This window comes from Piliocolobus tephrosceles, chromosome 2 (assembly GCF_002776525.5).
Source record: "Piliocolobus tephrosceles isolate RC106 chromosome 2, ASM277652v3, whole genome shotgun sequence".
Lineage (NCBI taxonomy): Eukaryota > Metazoa > Chordata > Mammalia > Primates > Cercopithecidae > Piliocolobus > Piliocolobus tephrosceles.
Window position 1 is genome coordinate 183,024,646 of NC_045435.1, and position 27,020 is coordinate 183,051,665.

General features: G+C 46.9%; 1 protein-coding gene across 3 annotated transcripts in view; it reads right to left on the reverse strand.

Annotated features, from left to right (window-relative positions):
• Positions 1-3,306: 3,306 nt before the first annotated feature.
• Positions 3,307-27,020, reverse strand: part of MASP1 (mannan binding lectin serine peptidase 1) — a 72,501-nt gene continuing 48,787 nt past the window's right edge. For 2 of the 3 annotated variants that reach the window (XM_031935275.1, XM_026455661.2), the window contains 2 exons: positions 25,348-25,422; positions 17,940-20,423 (listed from right to left, as the gene is read on the reverse strand). In XM_031935275.1, coding sequence (XP_031791135.1) covers positions 19,540-20,423; positions 25,348-25,422 — 959 coding nt within the window. In that variant the 3' untranslated portion in view covers positions 17,940-19,539. Of the gene's footprint in view, positions 4,110-5,171; positions 5,272-7,271; positions 7,340-9,152; positions 9,339-10,242; positions 10,357-13,606; positions 13,745-17,939; positions 20,424-25,347; positions 25,423-27,020 lie in introns of those variants that run through there. The other variant, XM_031935274.1, reaches the window with a different exon arrangement.

A 27,020-nucleotide genomic window follows, 5' to 3' on the forward strand; every position in this document is an offset into this window, starting at 1 on the left:
TGCCCCAATCCTGGAATCAGCCCTTTCTTCAAAGAGCCCGTGTTACTTTTATTGGATGATGATATTTTAGAAACCAAGACCTGCCCACTAAGAGTGCTCACTGCTGCTGGGGTATTTGTGCTCCTAAGTTGGCCCACATTTTACACTTCACCGCACTTCAGGTCACTTACCTGTAAAAGGAGGATAGGCATAGTCCTTCCGTGACATTTTCTTGTGGAAAATTAAATTAGAGAAAGTGTATAACCAGCAGATAGTAAATGCTCAAAAATGTTAGTGATTATTTTTTCCCATTAACTTTCTATATTTGAGTAAACTTACAATTTTCTAAGTTCTTTAGTAAATGCTCAAAAATGTTACTGATTATTATTTCCCATTAACTTTCTATATTTGAGTAAACTTACAATTTTCTAAGTTCTTTAGTAAATGCTCAAAAATGTTAGTGATTATTATTTCCCATATAACTTTTTATATTTGAGTAAACTTACAATTTTCTAAGTTCTTTCCTATCTGCTAATTCGTCAGATTCAACAACCTCAGAAGAGAGGTTATTCTACAAATGTATAGATGAGAAAATTAAATAAATAAGGAAATAAACGTATGCTGCACCAGAATTCAAGTGTTTTGGATTTTGAGACTTATTCTAGACCAAGATTGGTTTCCACCTCCGTCATATGAGTGGTCTACATTCCCCTCCCTGACTCTTGCCCAACTGTAGCTTGAAGGACTTCTTTGTGGTGGTGTTTCTTTGATTCCTGCTCTCCATTGAATAAGATTAACTCAGGCAGAAAGAAAGCATAAACTCCAATCCAGAACAGGCCACCCATAGACATGGCATCATATTTTCTAAACCAAACAGTGAACATATGATTCAAATTTATTAAATGCCACTGATAATAGTAAATTTAGCAAAAGGGTGGCATTTAATAATTGTAATGTGGATGCAGAAACATTGGCATTCTGGAATATTTGGATAATTTGCAGGAATAATAGGACAGGTATTTAAACAGAACTTTGTATTTATAACAGTCCTCCTATTATAGTCTCTCTCCCTTCATGGTACAGTGATGCTACATGAATACAGCAAAATGCTGGTAAATGAAAACAACTCACTAGAATCATCAGTGCATAAAAAACATACAAACAAACAGGGAGGTTGGATTCAATGCAGATGTTTATTGGAACTAATGTTTGTTTTTTCATAAGAACAACAGCTTCTGTTGTTCATAAAATCTGTGTGTGATTATTATTGCTAACAGCAGCACTCATGGTATGAAATGACAGCTTCAGTTATAGAGAGGTGGGTTTGGGTTGCACAAAGAGGAGATCTTTTTAAGTGTCAGCTCATTTAAAATTTTTCTTACTTATTTTTTAAAAAATTAATATTCACAACCAATGATTCAAAAGGCAGCAATTTTAAAGTTGGAATGAGCTGCAATTGGGGATAGTGAGTTTCTCATCAGTAGAAATGCTCAAGAATGAGGTCGTGAAGTTAGACAAGGTTGTTGTCCTCACAGATACTCCAATCCTCTGCTTCTATGGCTCTGTGAGAGATTGGGGTTTCTTGGACCTTAGCAGCAGTGCAGGAGCTGGCACAGCTAACAAGCGCTTGTAGATCATGGGGAAGCGTGGGTTCCATGGCCTATTTAGACATTTTCTCAGGATAAGGATGAAATTGCAATTGGAGGAATAAAAAAAATAAGCTGGGTCCAGCCAGAAGTCAGTATTTGTGCACAAATCTTGAGGCCATTTCAAGTCCTGTTTAGAATTCTAACTTCAAGGAGGAAAGCTCTTTTTGGTGTTGGTTCTGATCCCAGAAAATGAGTCTACTGGACATGAGTTTTGGGGGAGGGGCTGGTATAATACAGGAAATCTTGAGTGGACATTTACTGTTGTTCTCCCTCCATCTGGAATGCCTTCTCCGTCTTACCTGTGGACAAGACTCCAGTTCAGTCACCTCTTCTGAGAAGCCTTCTTGATTGATATTTCCTCCCCCAAAACCTTCATACCAGAATGTTCTTTCTTTTACCTCCATGACTTTCCAAAACAGCACTTGGCAGGGTTTATTCCGTTACACAGCAGTCACTTACGTATGTTTCATGTCTCCCAGTAGGAGCTTCCAGAAGGTATGGATGATACTCTCCTCATCTCAGTAGTTCCCACAGCAGTCAGCACAGCCTGGGCTGTTGGGGTGTGCCCAGGCCGTGCTTGAAATGGGAAGGTATGGTGTCTTGGAATGCCTTGGGGTGATTCCAAAACAGCATTACAGTTCTTTGGCATTGAAAACGGAGTTTCCGCTAGCCTGACAAGTGTCTGATGGAGTTGGGTCCTATTACCACCTTCCTTTTACAGAATAAACAGCAGGGCACAGAGGTAGAATGACTTCTTTATAGAAAAAGAGGCAGGCTGTGAATTGTTGTCCCTGAGTATTCAGCCTGGGGCTTTATACATATACATATACATATATATATATATATAAGTTCTCATTCTCCATTATCTTCCTCTTTTTTTTCAAGAGACTTGGAATTACTCCAACAGGTCAAGAGTTAAAAGCCCCTGGGGAAGATCAATTTCTGTAAAACACAAGACAGGAACTTGGAGATCCTGATCCCTTGGAGGGCTTATATCTTGGAGCTCTGGAGGGCATAAGGTCTCTAGAAGCTTCCTGAGAGGGGATGGGAGAGGCATTCTGCTTGGAAAACACTTATGGCCTTGCAAGATTAGGGAGTTCAGGGTGAGTCTCAGGGGTGAGGAGTTGGGGAATGGCTGCTTGGGGTCAGCTGTGGACATAGAAAGGAAGAGTCTAGGGGCCTGGGGTACAAACTCCCAGGGCCCACCTCGTGCAGCCATTTCCCAAGAAGGGAAAGAGGCCAGGGCCCAGAGCAGATGCTCTGCTTAGGAATAAGGAAGGATCCCTTGGCTTGCACTTTGCCTGGCCTATGTCCTTGGGAACCCACCCGTAGTGGGAAGGGGTGGATATTGCGGGAGCAGCAGCAGCATTTTGTCTGCATCAAAGTTCCTTTGAACCGATTGTAATTTTTGCCTTTTGGTTACATTGGCTTTACCTCATCTTATCAGGGGGAAAATGGCTTCATTGCATCTTAGATCGTCAGAGCTTGGAGGACCCTTTGAGATGAGGGAGAAGCACTTGCATAGGGTCATGCAGGGGGCTAAGGGCAGAGCTAGTTCTAGAACCTGGTGTCTGTCTTTCCAAACCACAATCCCCAGGCTCCCTTCTGTCCCTGCTTCTCTCAGGCCCTCCGGCAATCTGGCGTCTAGCACATGTTCCTAGCTACATTGTTAGGGGACATACCACAGGACTCAGAACCTTGTCTGTTTTAGTTTTTAGGGGTGAGGGCGAAGATTGATGTTGGGAAAGTTGCACGGTGGCATAGAGCATTTAAGGGTAGATGGAGGTGGTCAAGGTTGAGGGGAGAGGTGTGTCACTGATCAACCCTAAGACCCAGGCAGGGGTTTGTGAGACAGCTGCGTTTGCCTGGTAGACACACCGACCTTCTGCTAAGGCGCATTTATTGAAAACAGGGTATGCTATGCACTGTGCTAAGTGCTATGCATCTATTAATTAATTTTTTCCTCATCAGACTTTTGTGAGGTAGGTAAGGTATAGCATTTCCATCTTATGAAGAAACTGAGGTTCGAAGAGATGAAGTCACCTGCCCAGCACTGCAAACTAATAAGTGATAGAGCCTGGATTTGGCCTCGTGTTCTGAGCGCTCCCCTGCTCTGTCTCTTTAAAGAGAGTGAAAGGGGGGCGAAGATACCCGCCCTATTGCTCAGTAATGGATAGGCTGAAGGAAGAGGGAAGGAAGGGAGGAAAGGAGAAATGGCCGCTTGCATCGGAGGATTGTCCTCTGCTGGTGACTGACCACAACAGGTGGTGCTGGGGCTGAGGGGCCAAATTCAGTTCCTCAGTCTGGTGACCCTCTGGATCCAGTCCTTGTTGTGGTGGATGTAGGAGTACACTCCGTAGCGGTCCTTCTTCCCGCAGTCCTCACCCCAGGACACAGTGCCCACCAGGTACCAGTGGCCTCTTTCTCTATTCAGGGTCACCATGGGGCCTCCAGAGTCACCCGCACAGGCGTCCTTTCCCCCTAGATGAAAAAGAGACGCAGATGAAGATAAAACGCCCCTTCCCAGTCCAAGTCTCCTTCTCCCACGTCTGGATTGTAGTTCAGAGAATTGGACACTAGAGGGCACAGCAGACCGTTGGACCCAAACCTGAGCTCCGGGCGGTTCTAGGTTAGGCCACATCAAAGCTCAAACGATTCTAGAAAGCCCTGGTTCAGACTTTCTCTTTTCTTTTTTTCTTTTCTGTTCTTTCTTTTCTTTTCTTTTCCTTTCCTTTCTTTTCCTTTCCTTTCCTTTCTTTTCTTTCCTTCTTTCCTTCCTTCCTTCCTTCCGACAGACCTTCCTTCCTTCCTTCTTTCCTTCCTTCCTTCCTTCTTTCCACTTTCTCTCTCTCTCTTTCTTTCTTTCTCTCTTTCTTTCTTTCCTCTTTCTGTCTTCTTTCATCACTCTCTCTCCTTCCTTCCTTCCTTCCTTCCTTCCTTCCTTCCTTCCTTCCTTCCTCCCTCCCTCCCTCCCTTCCTTTGTTCTTTCTTTCCTTTCTTTTCCTTTTTTTTCTTTTCTTTTTTTTTTTTGAGATGTAGTTTCACTCCACCCAGACTAGAGTGCAGTGGCATGATCTCAGCTCACAGCAACCTCTGCCTCCTGGGTTCAAGCGATTCTCCAGCCTCAGCTTCCTGAGTAGCTGGGACTACAGGCACCTGCCACCGCGCCCAGCTAATTTTTGTATTTTTAGTAGAGATGGGGTTTTGCCATGTTAGCAAGGCTGGTCTCGAACTCCCGATCTCAGGTGATCCGCCCGCCTCGGCCTCCCAAAGTGCTGGGATTACAGCCAAGAACCATTGCGCCCGGTCAAGGCCTTTCTTAAGGGAAACACTGGACTTGGGAAGGAAATGATGAACATCCTGTAGATATCTTTTCTCCAATGCATCTTCTCCTGTGGAATCCCTCCTCCCATGCCTTCCTCCAGTCCCCTGCACCCCCACACTGGCAGCCCACCAGGCTGGGATGCCTCTGTGCTCCCTTGCTGGCTCTGCACCATTCCCTGGCTGGCAACGCCCCTGTTGTTTGCCAGCCTCTTAACCCACCTTCCTTCTCCCCAGCACAGATCATGTCCCTGGTCACTTTCTTCTTCAGTGGGGCATAAGCCTTCTGGCAGGTGCCGTGGTCAACAATCGGGATTTCAATCTAGAACACAAAGCTGTTACTGGTCTCCACCCCTGGCTGAGGAGCCTCTGCTGTTCTAACACTCCCGAAGCCAGCTCCTCTCCACTCCATACTGGACTGACCTGTGTCTACCTTAGACTTGGTCTAAGAGACTGCCCCGTGCTACAGGTGAAGGAACAATTGAGTGGAGAATCAGGAGGCCCGTGATCTAGGGCAGTCTCGACTATGCAGACCTTGGCTGTGTGAACTTGGGCAAGTAATGTGCCCTCTCTAGTGCTCAGATTTCTCATCAGTAATATAGAGATAATACTACTTGCCTAGGAGATGTATTAGTCAATAGGACAATGTATACATAAATGATGGTCAGTTTTCTTTTCTCTCACCCCTACCGTAGGACCTAGAACATGTGGCTTACTCATTGTTTTTCAGACTCTGAGGCTCTGTTTCCTCATCTGAAAAATGGAAGTTGCAGCACTTGATATACTAATCACTGTACAAGGAGGAAAGGTATGAACAAGTGCTTTGTAAACTGCACACACTGAATACATATTAGTTACTGTGGAGTTATCACTGCTGGCTTCGGAGCAAGCACTTTCTTATGTTGTCCTCCTTCACCACAGTATGAGCATCTGTCTAGATGCTGGATCCGTATTTTATGCATTTCTCTCTTACATTGCTTGAAGTTTAGTAGATACCTAGAAAAAAATATGTATATTTTGCACTGCAGCAAAATTGATACAGAAAAATAAGGCATTGTGGCTATTATTGCCCTTGATCCAGCATGGGGGTAACTATTGTGTAGATGTCTGGAATAAAAAGAGGAATCATATGATTCCCTTTCAGTCAAATCAAGAACTGAATGGGCCATATTATCTAAATGGACAACTCCTGTAGCCCTTGCTGGGAGGAAGCCAAAGGCCATTCAGATCCCTCTTGGGCCATGGCCTTCCCTGGATAAGGGGAGAGGAAGCCAGGCAAGGTAGTCCTCAGGACAGGTCCTCAGCTCCTGTTGAACACCAGATTCATCGTTCAGGTATCATTTCAGCATCACTTCCTTTGGGAATGCTTCCTGAACCCCTGAGATGAGATCAGGTTCTCTTTCATATGTTCTGGAGCGTCCTACACTTCTCTTTCTCCACCTTTATCACATCCAGAACTACTTTCTGTCCATCCCACTTGACCATAAGCCCAACGGGCCAGGGACCAGATCTATCCTTTTACCCCAGCCAGCTAGTAGCTAGTACAGCATCTGGTACCAAGGAAACACCAAATAGACCCCCGGGAGCTAGTGAATGAAGGGGTGAATGGTTGTTGTAAATCCCAAATCTTAAAGTATGTCAAAATAATATATGTGGAAGAATTTAGAGACTAGCCGTGTCAGCCATAGGCCCCAATGATATCAGAGCCAAGCAGCTCTTTGAGGGCAGCTCATGTTGCCCCATAACTTTGCAGTTGGAAATAGTACCTTATGGTCTAGAGAGGCAAAATGTCTTGCTTCAGATGACCCAGCAAGTTAGTAGGAGCCAAGCAAGACTTGAAACCGTGGTTCCCTACTTTTAGTTCAGTGTTTTTTTTTTTTTTTTTTTTTCCTGAAATGAGTGGAATATGAACTTCTAAGTGTAACTGTCAGGTTCGTTACTGCAAGGACTGTGGTTCTCAAGAGCCTGGCTCATTCTGGCCAATTTGGTGTGCAGTTCTCATGGTGCACAGCTGGATTGTCACCCATAGGGGTGTCTAAACTTGCTGCTTTCTGAGAGAATTTTCATAAGCTCAGCCTTTAATAAGCTCCCAGGAAAACTTAACAGTGTTTAGAGGCTAGAGTCCATGACATGTAGAACAAACAAATCAAGCTTTCTGGGGTTCAAAGTCCCATTGAACTGTGGAGGTGGCTCTGGCCTCCTAGTTTTCCTTCTCACCAACCCCCACCCAAGCCTCAAAATCCCTAAGGGAACAATATGGAGCAGGAAGGCCCAGTGCAGAGCTGAGGTGTCACTGTCTGTGGGTTATAAAATGAACTTCACCTCCATCAGGGTCTCTGGGAACCTTTGCAAGAACTGCTTCCCCCAGCCACTGACGATGACCATGGCTCCTGAAGGAGAGAAGATACTGTGAGAACAGAGAGGCTATTTGGGGGTGTTTGGAGGGGTGCAGCTTACAGCTCCATCATCCTCTGTCTGCGGAGGAAAGACTGGATTGTTCTTCTCAGAGAAAGGTGGCATGGTGAGGAGGAACGTGTGAAAGGCAGCTGGGCTAGAGGTTACCTGCAGCAGAGCTAGGGTCACTGGTTTCTATGATGTGTTACTGGCTTACTTGTTTAGTTTTCTATTGTGTCCCACCCTCAACCATCTGAAACTTAGGGTCCATGAGAGCATAATCTCATTCTTGGTCACTGCTATATCGCAATGCCTATAACAATGCTGGCACATAGGAGGTGCTCAATCAAGAATGGTGAATAAATACAAAAGCCAGCCTAGTCCACTATATGCTATGCTGCCTTTAGCAAGCCCTCCTCTCTGCTCCCCTTCTAAGCCTCGGTTTTCCTGTCCATAAAATGAGGAGGCTGGACTGGTATTCTCTAAAACCCCTTTCAGACTTGACAGTCTAGAAATCTATGGTAAATCTGGGGGGCAAGGTGGAAGTGGGTTGAGCACTGACAGAGCCATTATTTTCCTGTTTGAAAAAGAGCCTGGATACTGAAAACAGTGTTGGGCCTAAAGTCAGAAAACCTGTACTATATCCCCAGATCTGTTTCATACAAGCTGCATCTCGGATGAGTCACCTCACCTTGCTGACCTTTCGTTTTCTTGTTTGTAAATGAGGCTACAATGCCACCTTGCAAGGCTTGCATGGTTCATAAATAAGTTAATGAACATAAAGCACCTGGCACATGGTAGGCACATGGCACCCAATGAGTCAAAGCTAGCTACGTCTGTGCCTTTCCTGTTGGTTCATTTCCCCTAAATACTCCTCAGATGACATCTCAGCCATTTTCTTTTTGAGCTAAAGGAAGTGAACTATGATGTGGTACCATGGAAACTGAACGAAAAGGAGGCCAGCTGGCATGGGTCGCCTATGTTTAAGTATTATCTCAAACATGGAAATATCACAGCCCCCACATGGGATAGCATCTCTGGTTTAGAGGTAAGGGGATTGAGGCTTAATGAAGTTAAATAACTTCCTCCAGATTACCCAACTGGGAAATGGTCGCAGTGGGGTTTGAGCCTGTGCTGAGTATTAAGCCATTGTCCCCCAGCTCGAGACTTACCCTTCTATACTCTGCTTTGTGGCACTAGGGATGACTCTCTGAAGTGGGCAGTTCTACTTTGCTAGCTGGTTTCCTGAAAACAGGGGGGCACTTTCAGAAAGGCAGGAAGACTTGCTGTGGCTGTTGGCATCAGCCCTAGCAGTGGTTTTTCACCCCAGTAGTGGCCATTGTTTCCAGCTGTTTTCCTTAGCACATTAGACTCTTCTGCAGAAGTTCAGGTTCTGGCCCCATAGGGCCCCCTTTCCAAGCTTCTCGTTTCTAACTCCAGGTTCTTACCTTTGTTTCCCCTGCCCTAGGGTTGGTGGTTTCTTCCTGCAGGTACCATCTCTATGATCTCAGCTCTTCCCTTTTACTTCTCCAATCCTCCAGTGCCCTATATTAAATTCTCTCTGTTATGATAACTAGTCTAGTTTTTGTTTTTCTATCTGGACCCTTAGGTCTGACTGTTTACTATGTGCTTCCCACAACTTTTGCTGCCTTGGACCCAGTTCTGACTTGGCTGTTTGAGAGGAAGCAGCTGGTGAGTCATGCAGACACTATCAGCTGACTTAATTGGCACCAGAGCTTCACCAATACGAAGACGGACTCCCTGTGGAGGCACCAGCTGCCCTGCAGAGGTGGAGGTGGGGGAAGGTACCTTCCTGCTGGGGTCCCTCGGGCAGACAGATGGGCATCACGAAGGCATTCAGCACTGGGCTCTCCAACAGCTCTACCAGAGCCACGTCATTCTCGAATGTGCTGGGGTCATACTGGGGGTGGAGAGTGATGTGTTTGACGCCGAGATGCTGTTCATTTTCATCTGACCGGAGCCTCCAATGCTTGCCTGGGCAAGAAGAAGACATGTGGGGCATGGGGGGCAAATGGGGGATAAGTTCACACCTTGTTCCCTGTCAGCTCCCACCCCAGCCCCATCCAGCCCATGCTTCTAGCCTTAACCCTTTCACTGCCTTCACCCACCTTTCCCAGACATCCCACCCTGTTGGTCATTCTCTACATACTCTTATGGGTTCCCACCTCTGCCTTTTTCAGGAACTGATGCTGTTGTCTTGTAATGCTTGTTCTGATGCCTGCTGCTACGTGTTCAATCCATATCATCACCTTCAGTGCCTGGGTCAAACATGACCTCCTCCACGTAGCCTCTCGACTCTTGGGTTAGAAGTCTTTCCCCTCTGAACTCCCATGGCACTTTATCTGTTCTTCTTCTACAATACTTACTGCTTGCTACTTTCCATTAGAGGTCTCTGTGCTCATATCTTATTCCTTTATTAGACTGTAAGCTCCCTGTGGGCAGAAACTAGGTCTTGATTATACTGTGTCCTTAGATCCTGGCATAGTGTCAGTAGATAAATATGTGTGGATCTGAACTGAATCAGCTGGTGGTCTGATTTTATAAACAAGAGGGGAAGTCTGGATTGTATATGTATGATCCACTTGAAACCAGAGGTTCATAGAAACCTAACAGGTCTTTGGAAATTATCTAGACTGGCCTCCTCATTTTATTGTTGTGAAACTGAAGCATAGACTTCAATGCCTTGCTCATGGTCATGTGTCTGGAGAATCATATTTTGACTTGGACTCAGGTTCCTGGACCTTCATCCCAGGTGTCCTGCCCTGACAAATGAGTGAGTGAGTGAGTGAGCAGACACTCTTTGTAAAGGGCCAGTCGGTCATCCCATTCCCAGAATCACAGCTGGTTTCAGGAGTCAGCTTGCTCCTCACTCACTCACCCAGGATGATTTTGAAGTCAGAAGGGCTGAGCAAGTCTGAGTTGTGTAGGGTCGGATCTTCCGGATTGAGTGACTGGTGGAGGCAGTGTGCAGCGGTCACAATCCAGCTGGAGCCTGGGGAATAGAACACACGTGCCATCGTCCTGCACTGTCCGGTCTTACCTCCCTCTGTCTTGAGCTGAGGATCTTCAGACTACTCCAGGAGACCCCTCAAGACCTTGAAAATGGCCGTGCTTCTCTCCATTGTATTTTATGGCCCCCAATTCAAATGCTCATATGATCCTAATCTGAAGATATGGGATTTAAACCTGTGATTTTTACCTGCCTTTTCCAACCGAGGCCAGGACTGAACATTGTAAACAGGATTTCAGGGATCCTTTAAGCCTGTGGCATTGGTGAGAGCCAGAGAGCCCAAGGTGGGTGCACAGAAAGCCTGTGGTCAACTGGCTGCCTTCTCAGGCCTTGCTTCTCAAAGTGTGTTCCCTGGACCAGCAACATTAGCATCACCTGGAAACTTCTTAGAAATGAAGACTCTTAGGCCGGCCCCACCTTGGATCCACTGAATCAGAAATTTCATTTTAACAAGACTCCCCAGTAATTTGTATGCACATTAAAGTTTAAAATGGACGAATCAGAAGCTAGCTACACCAGCTGCACTTTAGAATTACCTGGAGAATGAAAATAGAGTAAATCAGTGTCTGCACCTATATTTAGACCATTTATGTCATGGGGGTGGAGCCTAGGCACAGATAATGTTTTAAACATTTCCTTAGTGAATTCTATTACTGCTGGGGTGGAGAATCACTGCTCTGATCTAGACCTTTCATTATATAGACAGGAACCCTGAGGCCTGGAGAAAGCAAAGATGTCCAGGGGCACCCAGCAGGTTGGTTTCAGGGTCAGGGCCAGGGCCAGACCCCAGGGCTCTTGATAGTCAGCTTAGTGCATTTCCTGTGTCTCAGCTGGCATCTTTCTCTGGATGGACAGGCATTTGCCCTTCATTTAACGTAGGGTCAGGCTTCCATTCACCTCTTATGTGGAGCAGATGACAAGCCCATAAGTAGCTGAGCCCAGAGACATATCAGGATGAGCCAAGCAGAAAGAAAAGCTCTAGAACATGGGGGTGGGGGAGGCTGAGTATCAGGTCAAAGTTCAGGGTCGAGGGCAGAAGTGCTTAGTCCCAGAGCAGGTTCCAGGCTCCACTTTGTCCTCTCAGAAACAGCTATGTGCTCCTGGGTCCTGGCCAGGGCTCCACTTAAGTCACTCTTCTCTGCTCTGGGCCATTTTTTGATCTCTGCCCATGTCCAAGACCAGATTTTCCAGGTGGATCAGGTGGGCCGGGGTACCCAGGTTAGGAGAGCCTGCCTTGGTGTGGGACTCTGGGCTATTTAGATGAACCCAGGGGTGTGCACTGGCCAGTTCAGAGATACAGCTTGGCCTCCCAGCTCTGCAGATCTCGCTATCCAGGCATCAGTGTGGGCATTAACAAGGTACTTTCCCCTTCCTCTGTCCCTCAGCTGCTTTCCTGTTTCTTCTGCCCTCTCCTATCCCTCCCTTGCTCTTTAAGACTGAATGATAGGAGGGAGACAGAAAGGATAGATCAGAGTTGTTGCAGGGAGTACGAAGTGTGAGGGCATTCCAGCTTCGCTGGGGGTAGAGAAGTGAACATCAAACATTTTTCGAACATAAGTCATAGTCATGGGGAATAAACACACAACGAATAACAATACATGGTGGACATTAATGGACTCAAAAATTCAAGGTTTGTCCTAGCTACTCGGGAGGCTGTGGCAGGAGAATGGCTTGAACCCGGGAGGTGGAGGTTGCAGTGAGCCGAGATTGTGCCACTGTACTCCATCCTGGTGACAGAGTGAGACTCCGTCTCAAAAATAAATAAATAAATAAATAAAAATCAAGGTTTAAGAAAACAAATTCATTCTTAAAATTAGGTGCACACAATCCATCTCTCTTATTTGCCCCCTAACAAAATCGGAGCTGTCTGGTGAAGCAAAGTCTTCCTTCTTTCTCCCCTCGTCCTCCACACCACTCTGCTTCTCTCCAACTTCCCTTCAGGTCCCTCCTTTCCTGGCTTCTTCTCTCCTGGGTATCTTGTGCCCTGCCAGTAGCTCTTCCTCTTGTTGGATTGTTCCCTTTCATTTTTCCCTTTACTGTCTTCAATCCTCTGTGTTATTTTCCAGGTATCTCAGTGCTCTCCGTCTCTCTCTGTCCTCTCCATTGTTGTCTTTCCAATTCTGGTCCTCTGTTCCCCTTCCCTTCTCTCCCTTGGTCCTCTCCCCGACTCCGCTCCCACTGCACTGCCCTCAGTCCTTTCTGGCCCTTCAATACCTTCCCTCACTCTCTTTGCCTCTCTGGGGGACTCCTTTGAGTGAGACCATTCATCTTTGGGCCTGTGAGAATTTAAGGATAAATTCCTTGCAGAGTAGGGTTTTCTGTAGCCCTGGTGCTTTGGCTGCAGCTCTAGCCCAGGCCTGGTGCCTTGCCAAAGGGATCCCTGCCCCAGAGCTGTCCACCCTGGTTGGATCTGGAGGAGGGTGAGGCTGAGTGAGAGGCATGCCCATCTGGGAGCTCCCATGCCCTGGGAGCCGCCCGTGCAGAGATGGGCCAAGCCAGGCCTTCTTCCTTGGTGGTGGGATCTGATGCAGAAGTGGTCTAGATAGCCTAGATTGCTATTCAGCTTTCCTTTGACATCAGAACTGGAACAGACCTTAGATTGCCCAGACCAAACTGTGGCAGGGAGAGCCATCAGCTGTTCTCACTCTTGCTTCCACTCCCACTCACATTCCATTACCAAGGTGACAGTCCTATTTCCCAGTGTTATTGAATCTGCCTCCTTGTTTCCATCCCTCATGCCCTGTTCTTATTCTGAGGCTATGCCTTCTCTCCCCGCCACTGCAATGGATGCCTCACTGATTTCCTGGCCTCGAGTTTCACCCTCCTTTTTATCAATGCTGCCTCTGGAGAGAACTTTCCAGAACATACTTATCAACCTAAGCAGCATTCAAGACAAGATAGAAATTCCTAAGCATAGCGTTCAAGGTCTTTGTAAATTGACCTTTCCTGATCCCCAAGGGTGAGTTTCCTGACTCTCCCTGACCTCACAGCCCTGCCATGCCCTGTCCTTGACCCCCATGTACTGTTATTCATGGTTGAGAGACTCCCTGACTTTGTCCTTCCCAGTGCCAGAGACAGACCAGGATCCAGTCTAGTTGAGAATTCTTTCTACCATACTGCACCCTGTACCCTGACGCTAGTGTGCACAATGATTCGCAATGAAGAAACCTTGGTCAGTCTCTAAGGAGGGGGTTCAGTTCCTTTGCTTCCACCTCTTCCACCTTCTCCTTACCTAGAAGGGAGCCCCCGCAGAAAGGCTGCCCATTCAGGTGTGACAGCATGGCAATCCAGGGAGTGGTACCCTTCTGGGCTGGGCGTCCATTGAAGATCCTGGCCATCAGCTTCCGGGAGAACTTGGGGAGCCCACACACTGCGTGCAAGGGAGGGAGGGAGAGACAGATCAGACTCTGGATTCTATCTTGCCTACTGCCAGAGCTCCCAACTCATCACCCTGTTACGAACATCTATTATTTTTGCTCCTCCAGCATTAATTGACCTTCCTGATAATAGTATCCCAATCTTTCTTTGGCGTCTGCACTTTCCCCATTCTTAGTCTATGCAGCTAGAGTTGGACTGATCTCACCTCTGGTTTCAGGGATAGGAATGTGACTGATCAAAACCATGCACTTTCTGGTCACAGCAATTGCTCAGAGATGGGAATGTGACCTTGGCTGGACCAATGAAAGCCTTACTTGAGAATTTTGCTAAGCATATTAGAGAAGAGAAAGTCATTCCCTACTGGAGTTGCCAAGCTATTAACCATAAGCCCAGATCTGCCAACAGTCATTTCATTGAGTCTACTGAGACTGATGAAGAAAAGTGGAGCTGACAGTTGAGGGGCAAAGAGAGAGAGAGATTGCACCCTAACAGTTGAGCCCTTTGATCTAATTATACGTGAAGCCTTTTGGCACAGCCTTTTCAGTTATATGTGTCTGTAAATTACCTCTCTTTTTTCCCCTGAAGCTGCTTATGTTGGCTTTATGTCACTTAATAATGAAAGAGTCACAGCTAATAAAGAATCATTATGCTCCATCCAAAGGAATCTTGTCTCCTGAGAGAAGCCCTTCCTCAGGGCCTTGTGGAGCTGAAGATCCTCACCACCACAGTGTCTGCCTGCTCCATCCCGTTTTCCACTGGCTTGAATTGACAGACACGCTCCCACATACACACTTTACAACTGAATAGCCCCTGAATAGCCCTTGGAGACCATCTGGTCTATCCCTCTTATCATTCAGATAAAGAAACCGAGGCCTGGAGAAGGAAATTGACTTGCCAAAAGGTATTCCATGAGTTAGCAGCAAGACTATCAGTCTAGGTCTCCTGACTCCCAACTCTGGGCTTTTCTTACTCTGGCCAGCCCCATAAACTTTTAACTATGTAGCTTCCCAGAACACTCATAACCCAAGCCCCTGGATTCAGGCAGTTACCTGCTACCTTTGTAGCTGTCACCAGGCTGGAGAAAATCACAGATAAATGCTCTGCATCCACAACTTTGATGCAGCCTCAGCATCTCCCAGCATCATTCTACATGCCCACAGCCAGCTTCCCCAAGCTAATGTCCTGCCTCCATTCCCAACAGACTCTCAGAGCCCACTGAGTGGGAACTCCCTGAGCGGGAATCCCACTGAATGCAAACCATCCTCCTCACCATCTCTTCTTCCTGTAAACTTTGTTGTCTTCAGAACTAATTTTTCACTCTGGATCTCTTAACTTTTGAACCTTGGAGACCTGGCCTTGGAGATTGTCACCCCTCTCCTGTATTTTTCATCTCTCCTTATTCTATGCCTCCAAAACACAGTCAAGACTTTTCATCCTAAAAATCAGCTTCCATTTACCCATTTGCCATTCATTCCACAGTCTCTCCTACTCCTCCCTTCTATAGTAAAGCTTCTGAAAAGACGAGTTGACACTCCTTTCCCACATTCTTCCTCCCCCTTTGAAGCTGTATTCAGAAGAAGAAAGTGCCATGTACTGCACAAATTTGGAAATAGGCAGCCATTTGAATATTTAACAGGTCTACAAATAGTAGATGGAAATAAAATGTCTCTGAGACCATAAATGGAACTTCAACTATGATATCTACATACAGAGTAGGATACTATTTTTCGAATCTTATCAGATACATTTTTCATCCCTAGGAATTTGCTGTGCACTGTGGCTCCCAAGTCACTGAAGCTGGAGCATCCATGGTTTTAAGCAAAGGCTGGATAAGGCTTTGACTTGAAAGAGCAAACCAGAAACCAAAGTCTGGAAAGACAGACTTTCATTTTGAAGAATCAGGCTTTATAGTAAGAATAAAAAATTTGTAGGTTTCGAGGAACGAAAACACGGAGAACTGAACATGTAATTTTTACCACAAGGCTTACGGAAGATGCAAGGGCAGTTTCCTACCTCTGAGAAAAGAGCTAAAAGCCCATCCTGGGAGACTGAGAAGGCTGGAGAGAGAGGAAGGAGGGAGTACAGAGAGAGGACCGAGAGAGAGAGAGAATGGACTAAGGAAGAGAGAAGTGCTAGAGACGTGAAACTCACACATGGAGCCTGCTGCCTGCATACCCCTCAGGGATGACAATGGACTTGACTCCTGTCCTGGGGAACTTCCTTCCCGGAGTCCTTCATTGGGACTCTTAGCAGCATTGGGTGCTGTTGACTACTTCATCCTTCTTTACAGCTCCTCCTCTTGGTTTCAGAAGCACTTTTCTCCCTCTGTTTCTGATCCCTTCCCTTTTTTTTTCTTTTCCTTGGGGCCTCTCTTGTCTTCAGGACTTCTGTGATGCTGGTGTTTCACCCATTCGGCCCCAGGCCTTGGTCTCCTTTTCTTATCTGTAAATTTCCTGTAGATGATGCCCTCTACCTCTATGCCATCGTACTATCCATGTGCTGATGAACTTCAAATCAGTGTCTTTCAATCTGCCCTGTCCTCTAAAACTCACCATTCTTTACTGCTGACTTACACTTCCAGCTGGTTGCTCATAAACTCTTCCAACTCGGTGAAACCACGCCCAAGTATCCACCCTTCACTAACCTTCTCCCCTTTCTTATTGCAGATGTCTGCTAATGTCTGAATCAATCACATGCTTGTTGCCTCCCTTTTCTTCAACCCCACGTTCAATCAGTCATTAAGCTGCTGGGAAATCCCCGGGAGAAGGAGAGTGATGTGTCTCCCCGACTCCATGTCACAAAGTGCTCTGTACGTAACCTCGTCATGCCTCAGTATCTCAATGTGTCACAACATAAAGTCCAAGTATCTAAAGAAAAGCAAAAGTTGGAAATGTAATAGAACATGAGACACGACAGCCCTTCAAACCATAAAGTGCAAAGCATAAATATGCTCTTATTTTCATTCTCAATAGTGTAAAAACAATGGCATTTTCATTATGGTACAAACCAAAAACAAAGGCAAACCATGAGTGCGTCCCACGGTGAGACTTCACTATCACATGCCACTCATGCTTGAACTTATCAAGAGATGCCTATAGGCCAAGCTCTGCTGAATGTACCACTTAAATCGATTTAAACTGCCCCTGGTCCTGTCTGCACTGTCACAGCCCTATGGCTGGTGGGTCTGCACCATCCCTCATCAGGACAGTTGCAGTAGTTGCATAACTGCTTTCCTAGCTCAGCTCCTTTCACTTTCCACACCATGCTGCCCACCCTCAGACCTGCTGAATTCAAATTTTCCAGTGGGTGAGACCCAGCAATCTGCATTTTTCACCAGCACCCCAGGTAATTCTCATATGCCCCAAACTTAGAGAATCACTCATTTCAGGACAGTTCAAATAGTGTATACCTTTAAAAACTCTTCCCACTCAATGCCCACCACTCTCACTTTAACCATGGCCAGCTTTCATGCTTTGAAAGCTTTCATGCTTTTTTCCACTCTGCCCCTTCCCTCCTATCTCCCATGCGTCCTTTGAAGCCTCTGCAAAGCTATTCCAAGCCCCTTCAGCTGTATGAAATAGCCCCTTCTTTCAGTTCTTGTAGTACTTAAATCTCTGTTGCTTTTACATTTAACTTCTTTTGCCTATGTAAGACCTATAGGCACATAAGCTTGTCTTGCATGCCACTTTCAACCCTTTGAAACTGGCACTAGAAACTAGCTGGCACAAAACATGTTCTCTGTGACGCTGTAGTTTCCTGAGCAGGACTCGTAGCTGATTCTGCACTCAGCGTGTGGCACCACGTGTAACTTGACATACTGCAGGACATCTGACAAGGTCTACGTGCCGCTGCTGATGATCTCATCCAATGTCACATTGTGACTGGAGATGCCCTAGCTGGTCACCAGGCCCAGCACGTAGGGGGCCGGGCCTTAAGGCTCAAGTCCTTTGAAGGCAAGGACTTAAATGCCAGGCACTTAAACGAAGGAACAAGCAGCTTCTGAGAAGGAGACACATCAATAACCAAATCCTTTCCTCATTACCTCTGGGGTAATGTCCAGATACCAAAAGTTGTACTTTTTCTGCAACAAGGGAGATTTTGGTTTAATGAGGAGGCCAATTTCTTTTCAAAAAAGTCAAAACAAATGAACACACTTCCCCAACAATAACAAAACCTATAGCCAAGGCTGTTGGTTATCCATGAGGGTTTATTTCCACTTTAGACCCCTGATGGGAGCAACAATGCAGAGGCCCTTTACAGAGTGGTAAAGCATATCATATAAAAGATACAAAATATAACATCTTTACATGTGCCATTCATAGACATAGGAGTGTGCTTTGACGAGCTGGTTGGAGAAGTGGATACTTCCCAATCATTCCCTCTCAGGGGCTTCTCTGGCTGTCTTGCTCTGATGGAGATTTCCAGGACAGAGAGCTCCAGGTAGAAGGAGGACAATCAGCCCTGTGAGGGCCAGAGAGGCTGCTAGCAGTCAGGGAAGCTCTGAGTGCTCCAGCTAGAAAGACCCTGCAGGAGACCTAATGCCCCCCTATTGCTGATGGAGAACCAGAGACTCAGAGAAGGAAAATGATTTCCCAAAGGTTATACAGCCAGTTGGGAGCAGAGCAGGGACTAGAACCCAGAACTCTTGGCTCTTTTCACTGCCTGCCATGGGTGAGCCTCTGATTCCCTTGACTCTGGAAAATGAAGGAGTGGGTCTCTCTGAACATTCCGTGGGGTGGATTCTCCGCCCAGCTCATGCCCCAGGGATGCCAGGCAGCCTGGCAGGATTTGGGTGACTTCTAATGTGCCCACCCCAGTCTTTCTTCCATTTTCCTGCCCAAAAGGACAGCAGGATACGGTGTGGGTCTTTTCTTTTCCCAGGTAATTGGCTAAGTCCCCATATTTGGGTCTGGGGTTCAGGTAGTAGCCTCTTAGATAACATATTTCAAGGCCAAAAGATTGCTTTGTGCTTGTCTGGAGCAGCAGGTGTGGACATCCATGGTGTCAGCTGGTATTTCAGGGTGGCATATGGGCCCAAACGTGTTCTGAGTTGACAATGGGAATTTAAGGGCTTGGTGAGCCTCCTGCTGCTATTCTGCTCCCACCAGTCAGCACAAAACTTCCCAACTTTCTCCATGTCCTTTGAAATTTCTTTAATGGGGAACATAAGGGATAAGGCTTAGACTGCAAGAAGCTTTTGGGAGAGAAACCCCAGGCATGAAAGTTCTCCGAGGGATTATACTAGGAGAGAGGGGCTTGGCTATGAGCCACCTCCCAAAACCTGAATGCTCTTCTCCTAGAGGAAGGACTAGGCCAAGGCTAGTCCCAGAAGGCAGAGCAGGAAAATATACAGATGCAGCATTCAGTTCAATGTTAGAAACCATTTTCTAATAGTCAGGTCCAAGCTCAGTTATACCAACAGTGGAACCGATGGGTTTGATAAGTGGTCAGGAGTGAATAAAGGCCACTGGGATAAGAAGTATGGCCTGGAGAGGAGTGCTGGGACAGGCGCAGAGGCCTTGGTTTAGCTCCTGCATTGTATTACTGGGGAGAATGAGGCCCAGACAGGGGAAGAGACCTGGACAAGCTCAAGAACGCAGGTCTCCTGCCTAGAGCCTTTTCCTATACCACACTGTTGCCTCTCAGGGTCCTGGGGGCTCTCTCCGTAGGAGAAGCCACCCCTAGGTCAGTGTGTTCCATTCCATTTGGTCTGATAAGTAATGTGGAGTGTGCTGTCGGAAGTGCAGTGTAGCTTCACTCAGGGGAGGCAGGCCCCGAGGAAGTAAGTCAGCTCACCGTTCCACCTGGGGCTCCGCCTTGTGGTGAGCCCATCTGCTCCCACACCCAGTCCACATAGTTGGAGACCTTTGTGTAGACTCCATAGACCTGCTTGCTGCCACATTCTTCAGGTCCCCCCCAGGACACCAGGCCTTGCACCACCCAGCGCTGGCTCAAGTCATCCAGGATGACAAAGGCCCCACCGCTATCTCCAAGGCACGTGTCTTTGCCACCCTCATAGTAGCCAGCACAGAACATGTTCTCTGTGACGCTGTAATTGCCTGAACGGGACTCATAGCTAGTTTTGCACTCAGCGTGAGGCACCACAGGTAACTTGACATACTGCAGGACATCTGACAAGGTCCGCGTGCCACTGCTGATGATCTCATCCACTGTCACGTTGGGATTGGAGATGCCCCAGCCGGCCACCAGGCCCAGCATGTGGGGTGCCGGGCCTTCAGGCTCAAGCCTTGGCAGGCAGACAGGCATAACTTGGGGTCCCAGGGGCACGGGCTCCTGCAGCTGCACCAGAGCTATATCGTGGTTGTAGTTTTGGATGTTGAAGTCTGGGTGGAGCACCACTCGGGCAGCTGAGCTGTTGACTGCCCCTGATTTGTCCCGCACATCATGCAAGCCCAGGTAGACGGTGACGTGCTCCTTGGAGACTGGTATCACCGTGGTGTCTCTACGCTGGGAGCGCAGCACATGAGCTGCTGTGAGGATCCAGGACTCAGAGAGCAGGGCCCCACTCCCAAACCACTTGTCGTTTGGCACTCTCGAAGTGTCCTCCACCACTATCAGGGCCTGCCATGGGAAGAGGCCGGGCTCAGCATTTCTGCCCCCGATGATCCTCTTGACCAGGCTTGGTAGGGAGCGGGAGGGCTGACCACACTCTGTAAGGAGAAAGAGGGAGCAGGGACAAGAGACAGAGACTGGTCAGGTCGGCCATATGACAGAAGCTACAAAGAGAAATTCACATGTCACCTACTATAGATTATGCCACCATGGGACCCTAACCTGCCTGGGTCATGCTAGCCTGGAAGAGCTCTACTCAGGGTCATTTTGGGTCTAAGTCTCTCTAGGCTGGCCCATCTCTAGTCTGGCTCTTCTGTAGCTGGGACCCTCTCTGGACTGGACCACTCTGCTTGGGCTTTCTCTATCCTGAACCACCTCTGGCTAAGACCACTTGTGACTCGGACCATTGACAGCCATCTATTTCTAGTAGTGGACACTTATCCCCTTCCTTCTCTAGAAAGGCAGGTCTTATTTCAGAAGTTGTCCATGCTATGAGAACCTAGAAAACTTCTGAAAGTTTTCTCTCCATGGGGACAGAGAGATGCAAGGAACCTAAAAAACCATCTAGCAGGTCACAGCAAATGCTAGACTGGTAACAGAGATGCTGGAAGTCTTGACCTGGCTTTTCTCTTCCATTTCCCTTGTGACTCTGAATCAGTAAATTTCCCTCTGGATTTCAATTTTTGATCTGTCAAATGAGGCATTTGGTCACAATGATCTCCAGGGATCCTTCAAATTCCAGGGATCCTTTAATTTTCGTTTTATTTGCCTTAGCCATCACCATTTTCTAGGTGAGTAAACCTCCTGAGTTTAAGTGACTAGCCTAAAGGGATACGACTCTTAAGTCAGATAGCAGGAGCTTAACTAGATTCTAAGTCTAGTATCCCACACTGATTCAATAGATATTAAGACCATGGGCATAGGGCCTTAAACCTTTTCTTCTCTGTCCTAAAAGAATCTTGCTATAAATTGGTGCCCATGGATTAAGGCCCAGGGCATCCAGGGTTGGGGAAAGATGGCATAATCTATAAGCAATGATGCATGGACCCTACTCTGGGCCACCCATCATTGCACCCAGGAGTTGTGTAGTACCTTTAGGAGAAGGAGAAAGATCTGAGCAAACTTCATTCCACTGAGTTGCACCCTGAGCATGCACATGCACCACCAGCCTCCTGCAGCCAAATGCCTCTGGCCCATGAGCAGGTCTTCGGCACCAGGCCCCTGCTGGCTAAGAACATGCTTGCATGGCCCTCCCAGGCAGGGTGCTTGGGTCTTGGAGGTAGACCTACTGTGAGTGTGGGCCTCGTCCTGGTTCCAAATGGCCAGGCTACACTCCTTGGCCTGGGCGCTTTTGACAATCCTTTAGACACCATGGAACATTTGAGTTTTCTTGGCAACTTTGGGAGAGCAGGCTTTTAGCAACCTAATGCTTTTCAGATGCTCTTCTTCCTGAGGCCAAATGCTTCTTGCTTGATCCTGGGGCACCCTGCCATTCACCCCAGGCCAGATGTGAACTGGTCTTTGTAACTCTCTGTGGCCTGGCCTTTCAAAGTTGAGGGTCAGCCTTCCAATTACAAGTAGCAAACTGCAAGGCAACATCTCAACGCAGCTCTGCGACTGGTCCTACAAATATTTAGTACTTCAAGGCCCTCATCTGGTAAGGGACACGTCTGTGACTTGGTCCGTGATCACAACAAAGCCAGTACTAAATGGTACCTTTCTCCAACCAAGGTGCCAGTGGCACACTGCAGGTCACAGATCAGATCTGGAGAAACCTTGGAGAACAGCTAATTTACAGATGGAAACATGGAAGTTCAGAGAAGGCAATGACTTACTCAAAGTTGTTAGAGGGAAAGCCAGAACTCGAGCTTGTTTGTCCTGAGTCTAGCTTCATATCTCCACTGAAATCTGTTTTTCTCCTTGATGTGTTCTTGCCCTTTTAAGGGGCTGAATGATGCCACAAGCCCTTGGGAGAGCTCACTGAAATGGGGTCATTCTTATTGGCTGCTGCCATTCCCCACCCAGTCTTTCCTGGGAGAAAGGAATCTTCTTGAAATGTTATAGCTTTGGCTATGTTGAAGCCAGATTTGGGTTCTAGAGGATAGTGGTTAGTGAGGGAGGGTCTTTAAAGAAAAATGTGATGCTCTAGGATTCAAGGTACCTGAGGATGGCATAAAACATGACCATGGTGAAAGAATGGCTCGGCATTGCTTATGTTGCCATCAAAAGTATTGACTTCACCTTTCAGCTCTGCCCCTAATTTTCTACACGTGGCCTTGTGCAAATCACTACACTATTCTGATACTTAGTTTTCTCATTTATAAAATAAGGGGGCAAGTAATATTTGCTTAGCAGGCCCCCTGAAATGGTGGGCCTTATGACAATAGATGAGATGGCTTTCTCCATCCTGGCCTGCATCCTGGTTCAATCACAGTGTTTTGCAAAGAGAGACTTTACAAATTTCTGGCCTGGTTCAATGATACACCATGGTTCTGCCCAACATTGGGTGTTAAAAAGAATTTCATGACTCATTGTATCCAAGATGCTTTGTACAAACATAGAGGATGATGACCATTAAAAATCATAGAATAGCTGGGCATGGCGGCTCATGCCTGTAATCCCAGTACTTTGGGAAGCCGAGGTAGGAGGATCACCTGAGGTTGGGAGTTTGAGACCAGCCTGACCAACATGGAGAAACCCTGTCTCTACTAAAAATACGAAGAATAAAAAAATAGTCAGGCATGGTGGTGCATGCCTGTAATCCCAGCTACTCGGGAGGCTGAGGCAAGAGAATTGCTTGAACCCAGGAGGCAGAGGTTGCAGTGAACTGAGATTGCACCATTGCACTGCAGCCTGGGCAGCAAGAGTGAAACTCTGTCTCAAAAAAAAGAGTTATAGAATATCATAGGTCTCTTGGTTCTGATGCTTTACTTCTGAGGTATGGGATCCCAGACCCAGAGATGTGAAATTACTTACCAAAGATCACAGTTAGGAAATGGCAGCATCAGTATTAGTACCTAGGGCCCTGACTCTTTGTCCAGGGCTTCTTCCCCTTCCTGAGGTCGCCACACGGCTTTCCAGCATGGAATCTATCCCTAGCTTTCTATGGCTTACATAGTCTTTTAGCAAAATGGGGATTAGATCCTCTGGTTTGCTACAGCTCCACCATTCCTCTCTTCTCTGAGGCTTCAGTGCCTGGAGTCCTTGGGTGTACTTCTGGGCAAGCCTAATTGAGGTAAGTGGAATCAGCAGAATGGGTGGGATGAATATTCCCTTATTCCACATCCTCATAAGTTTTTCTTAGAAATAAAGACCCCTTATGTGAAGCCTTCCTTGTCAGTTCTTACCCCTCCACTCATAGACAACCAGGCATTGTTACTTCCTTCTTCTCTGGGGTCCCATAGCACCTGTGATGGTCAAAACCTGACTCTCAAATGCTAACACATTCTTCACTTCTTAAGGATGAATGGTAGACAATTCCATAGCCTTTCCATTTTAGTGTCTAATCTGATATCTAGAAGCCTCCTGATATGGTTTGGCTATGTCTCAAACTGGCTCTGTCTCATTTCTCTCTTGCCTGCCACCATGTAAGATGTGCCTTTCACCTTTGGCCATGATTGTGAGGCCTCTCCAGCCATGTGGAACTGTGAGTCCAATAACCTCTTTTTCTGTATCAATTACCAGTCTTGGGTATGTCTTTATCAGCAGTGTGAGAACAGACTAATATACCTACTGTGTACTAGTATACCTACTTTATACTGCATACTGTAGGGTTACTGAAATATACCATTAATATAATATACTACGTCAGTTTACCCAACACTCTCATTCAGCAAAATACAAATATCACCCAATGCTTAACCATATTGCAAATTTCCTGCTGTTTCTGCAAACATGCAGATGGAATTAGACAAGGCACTTAATTTTCAGTATTCCTCAATGCTGTCTTGAGTGATTGCATCATTAAACTACTGCCATTCTTGCTTTTTTTTTTTAAAAAAAATTACTATGTTGTGAATATTAAATTTAAATTTTTGTGGATTATTTGTTTAACCCTAGAGTGTGCATTTTGGGGTTATACTTTTTCTAAGTCAACTTGAGTAGCTACACAGTGTGATTGCAATGCAAATCACCCATACTATTTATTTATTTATTTATTTATTTATTTATTTATTTATTTTTCAAGACAGAGTCTAGCTCTGGCACCCAGGCTGGAGTGCAATGGGGCAATCTCGGCTCACTGCAGCCTCTGCCTCCTGGGTTTAAGCAATTCTCCTGTCTCAGCCTCCTGAGTAGCTGGGATTACACATGCGCGCCACCACGCCTGGCTAATTTTTTTTTTGTTTTTAGTATAGATGGGGTTCCACCATGTTGACCAGGCTGGTCTTGAACTCCTGACCTCAGATGATCCACCCGCCTTGGCCTCCCAAAGTGTTGGGATTACAGGCGTGAGCTACCACGCCCGGCCTATACTTTTAATGCTAAAGCAAATGTCCCCAAAATCTGTATGCACAGTAACACTTCCTGTCACCACAAAATGTTCTTTCCATTTTAAAGTGGAGTCAGTAAGTAAACCACGGGAAAGGCAGCAGTTGGAAAGGCTTGACCACATTGCCGTTTGGAAGAAAGAATTTCTCACTCTGTCTTATCATGATGCTGTTTGTCTTATCATCTCCTTGATAACATGGTGAGTGCTTGAGGACAGGGTGCCCACTTCTTAAATTTTCCTGGCATGACAGCAGATGCACGTACAAACTGTGTTATATGAAAAAGCTTGTGGCAAGGACACAGAGAGGGGACAGGAGGACTCTCAGAGTGACGGAGCAGGCAGAAAATACAGGCTGGTTTGAGAAGGTGTGAAGCAGGGCTTCTCTGACATTTAACCTTTTGAAGACGCCTCTTAAAAAGCAACCAAAGCATCACCTCCCCTGTTCCCCATCTCCCTGTTAACAGCCAGAAGACCTGGGGTCCTAGGGCCTTGGATGGAAAACCATGAGGCAAAGAATTTGAAGGGTGAGGTACCTGGAAGGCAGGTGGGCAGGCTTCTCCCCAATACTTTATTCATCCAGACTCCTTGGGCAGAACAGGTATATATACCTGGATTAGTGAAAGAGGTTAGGAGAAAAGGGAGAAAATGGTTGATTTGCAGCACATTGAAAATAGATCTGGGTACTTAATTTCCCTAAAGTGAGTTATTACAAAAGTCTTCCAAATGGTCATCTAGGCTCTGATACGATTGTCTCTGAGCCTAGATGTACTAAGAAGAATGAGGAAGAAAGTGGAGGAATGTGGCAGGTACTCTCTGGGATATAATCCTCCAAAGGGACCAATTAACCTCCAAATGTCTTCAAATACCCACAGGGCTACCATCCTAGGCCTTCTATCAAACTCCCTTTGCAACCTGAAGGATCTTTCTAAAACGGGAATCTGACCATGTCCTTTCTTAGCTCAGAATCACCAATGGCTGGCTGTCACCCTCAAAAATGAACACCACACTCTTCAGCATGGTGTCTGTCTAAAGCTCTGGGGAGTCCCACTCCTGCCCGGCTGAGGGCTGCTGCCCTCCCCACCCCACGCTGCCCAGGTCCTGGAAGGCATTTCCCCCTCACTTGTCACAAAGACCTGGGCTTACATGGCTCTTTGTTGCACAGATGCCCTTTCCTTTCTTCTCCATTTGACAGACTGTTTAATAAGCATACGGTTGTGACCACCATCTCACTGGAGTTTCAAAATAGTTCTAAGAGCTTCATCACTGTTCCTTCTTTTAAAAATGAGGACTTCGGGCCAGGTGCGGTGGCTCACGCTTGTAATCCCAGCGCTTTGGGAGGCCGAGGTGGGAGGATCACTTGAGGTCGGGAGTTCAAGACAAGCCTGACCAACATGGCAAAAGCCCGTCTCCACTAAAAATACAAAAATTAGCTGGGCATGGTGGCAAGCTGTTGTAATCACAGCTACTTGGGAGGCTGAGGCAAGAGAATTGCTTGAACCCAGGAGATGGAGGTTGCAGTGAGCCGAGATCATGCCCCTGCACTCCAGCCTGGGTGACAGAGTGAGACCCTGTCTCAAAAACAAAAACAAAAACAAAAAACAAACAAACAAAAGAAACCAAAAAGGAGTTGGAGGCTTAGATGAGTCAGGAGAATGTTCTCAGTGCTTGCATGCCAGAGAGGCAGAGCTGATGGGCCCTCCTTTCTCCCTGAGAGTTTCTTTTCTGCTAGGGACTGTGAGTGTGTGTGAGGGGGTATTGGGCTGCCACAAGGCTGGGAGAGGCGGGTTATGTCTCTAAGCCCTTCTCCTCCCAGCTCCTCCCAAACCCCCAGTGTGGCCAATGGACAGGTTATTGCAAGTCCTTCACCCTCTGGACAGTGTGCTGCTGCCCAGTCCCTGGGGCAGCCGGGGGTCTCTGCCAGCTGGCCTGGATGAGGTCTGGACAGGAACTGCTGTGGCTGTGGCTGTGCTTGAGCTGTGGTCAGGGGATGTGCCGGGCTCCCTGGGGGGGGCAAAGGATCTGCTCCTCACTCCCCAGCCCTGCCTGGACCCCTGTCTGTATCAGTGGAACAGGTCTTTGAAGGAAGGTCCCTTACCTGCTGAATGGGTCTGGCCTGGTGAGATGTTGCCCTCACCCAGAAGCCAAGGCAGAGACTGGGTGAAGCAGTAATACTGGCCATTTTTTTGAAACCCCAACTCAGCCTCAG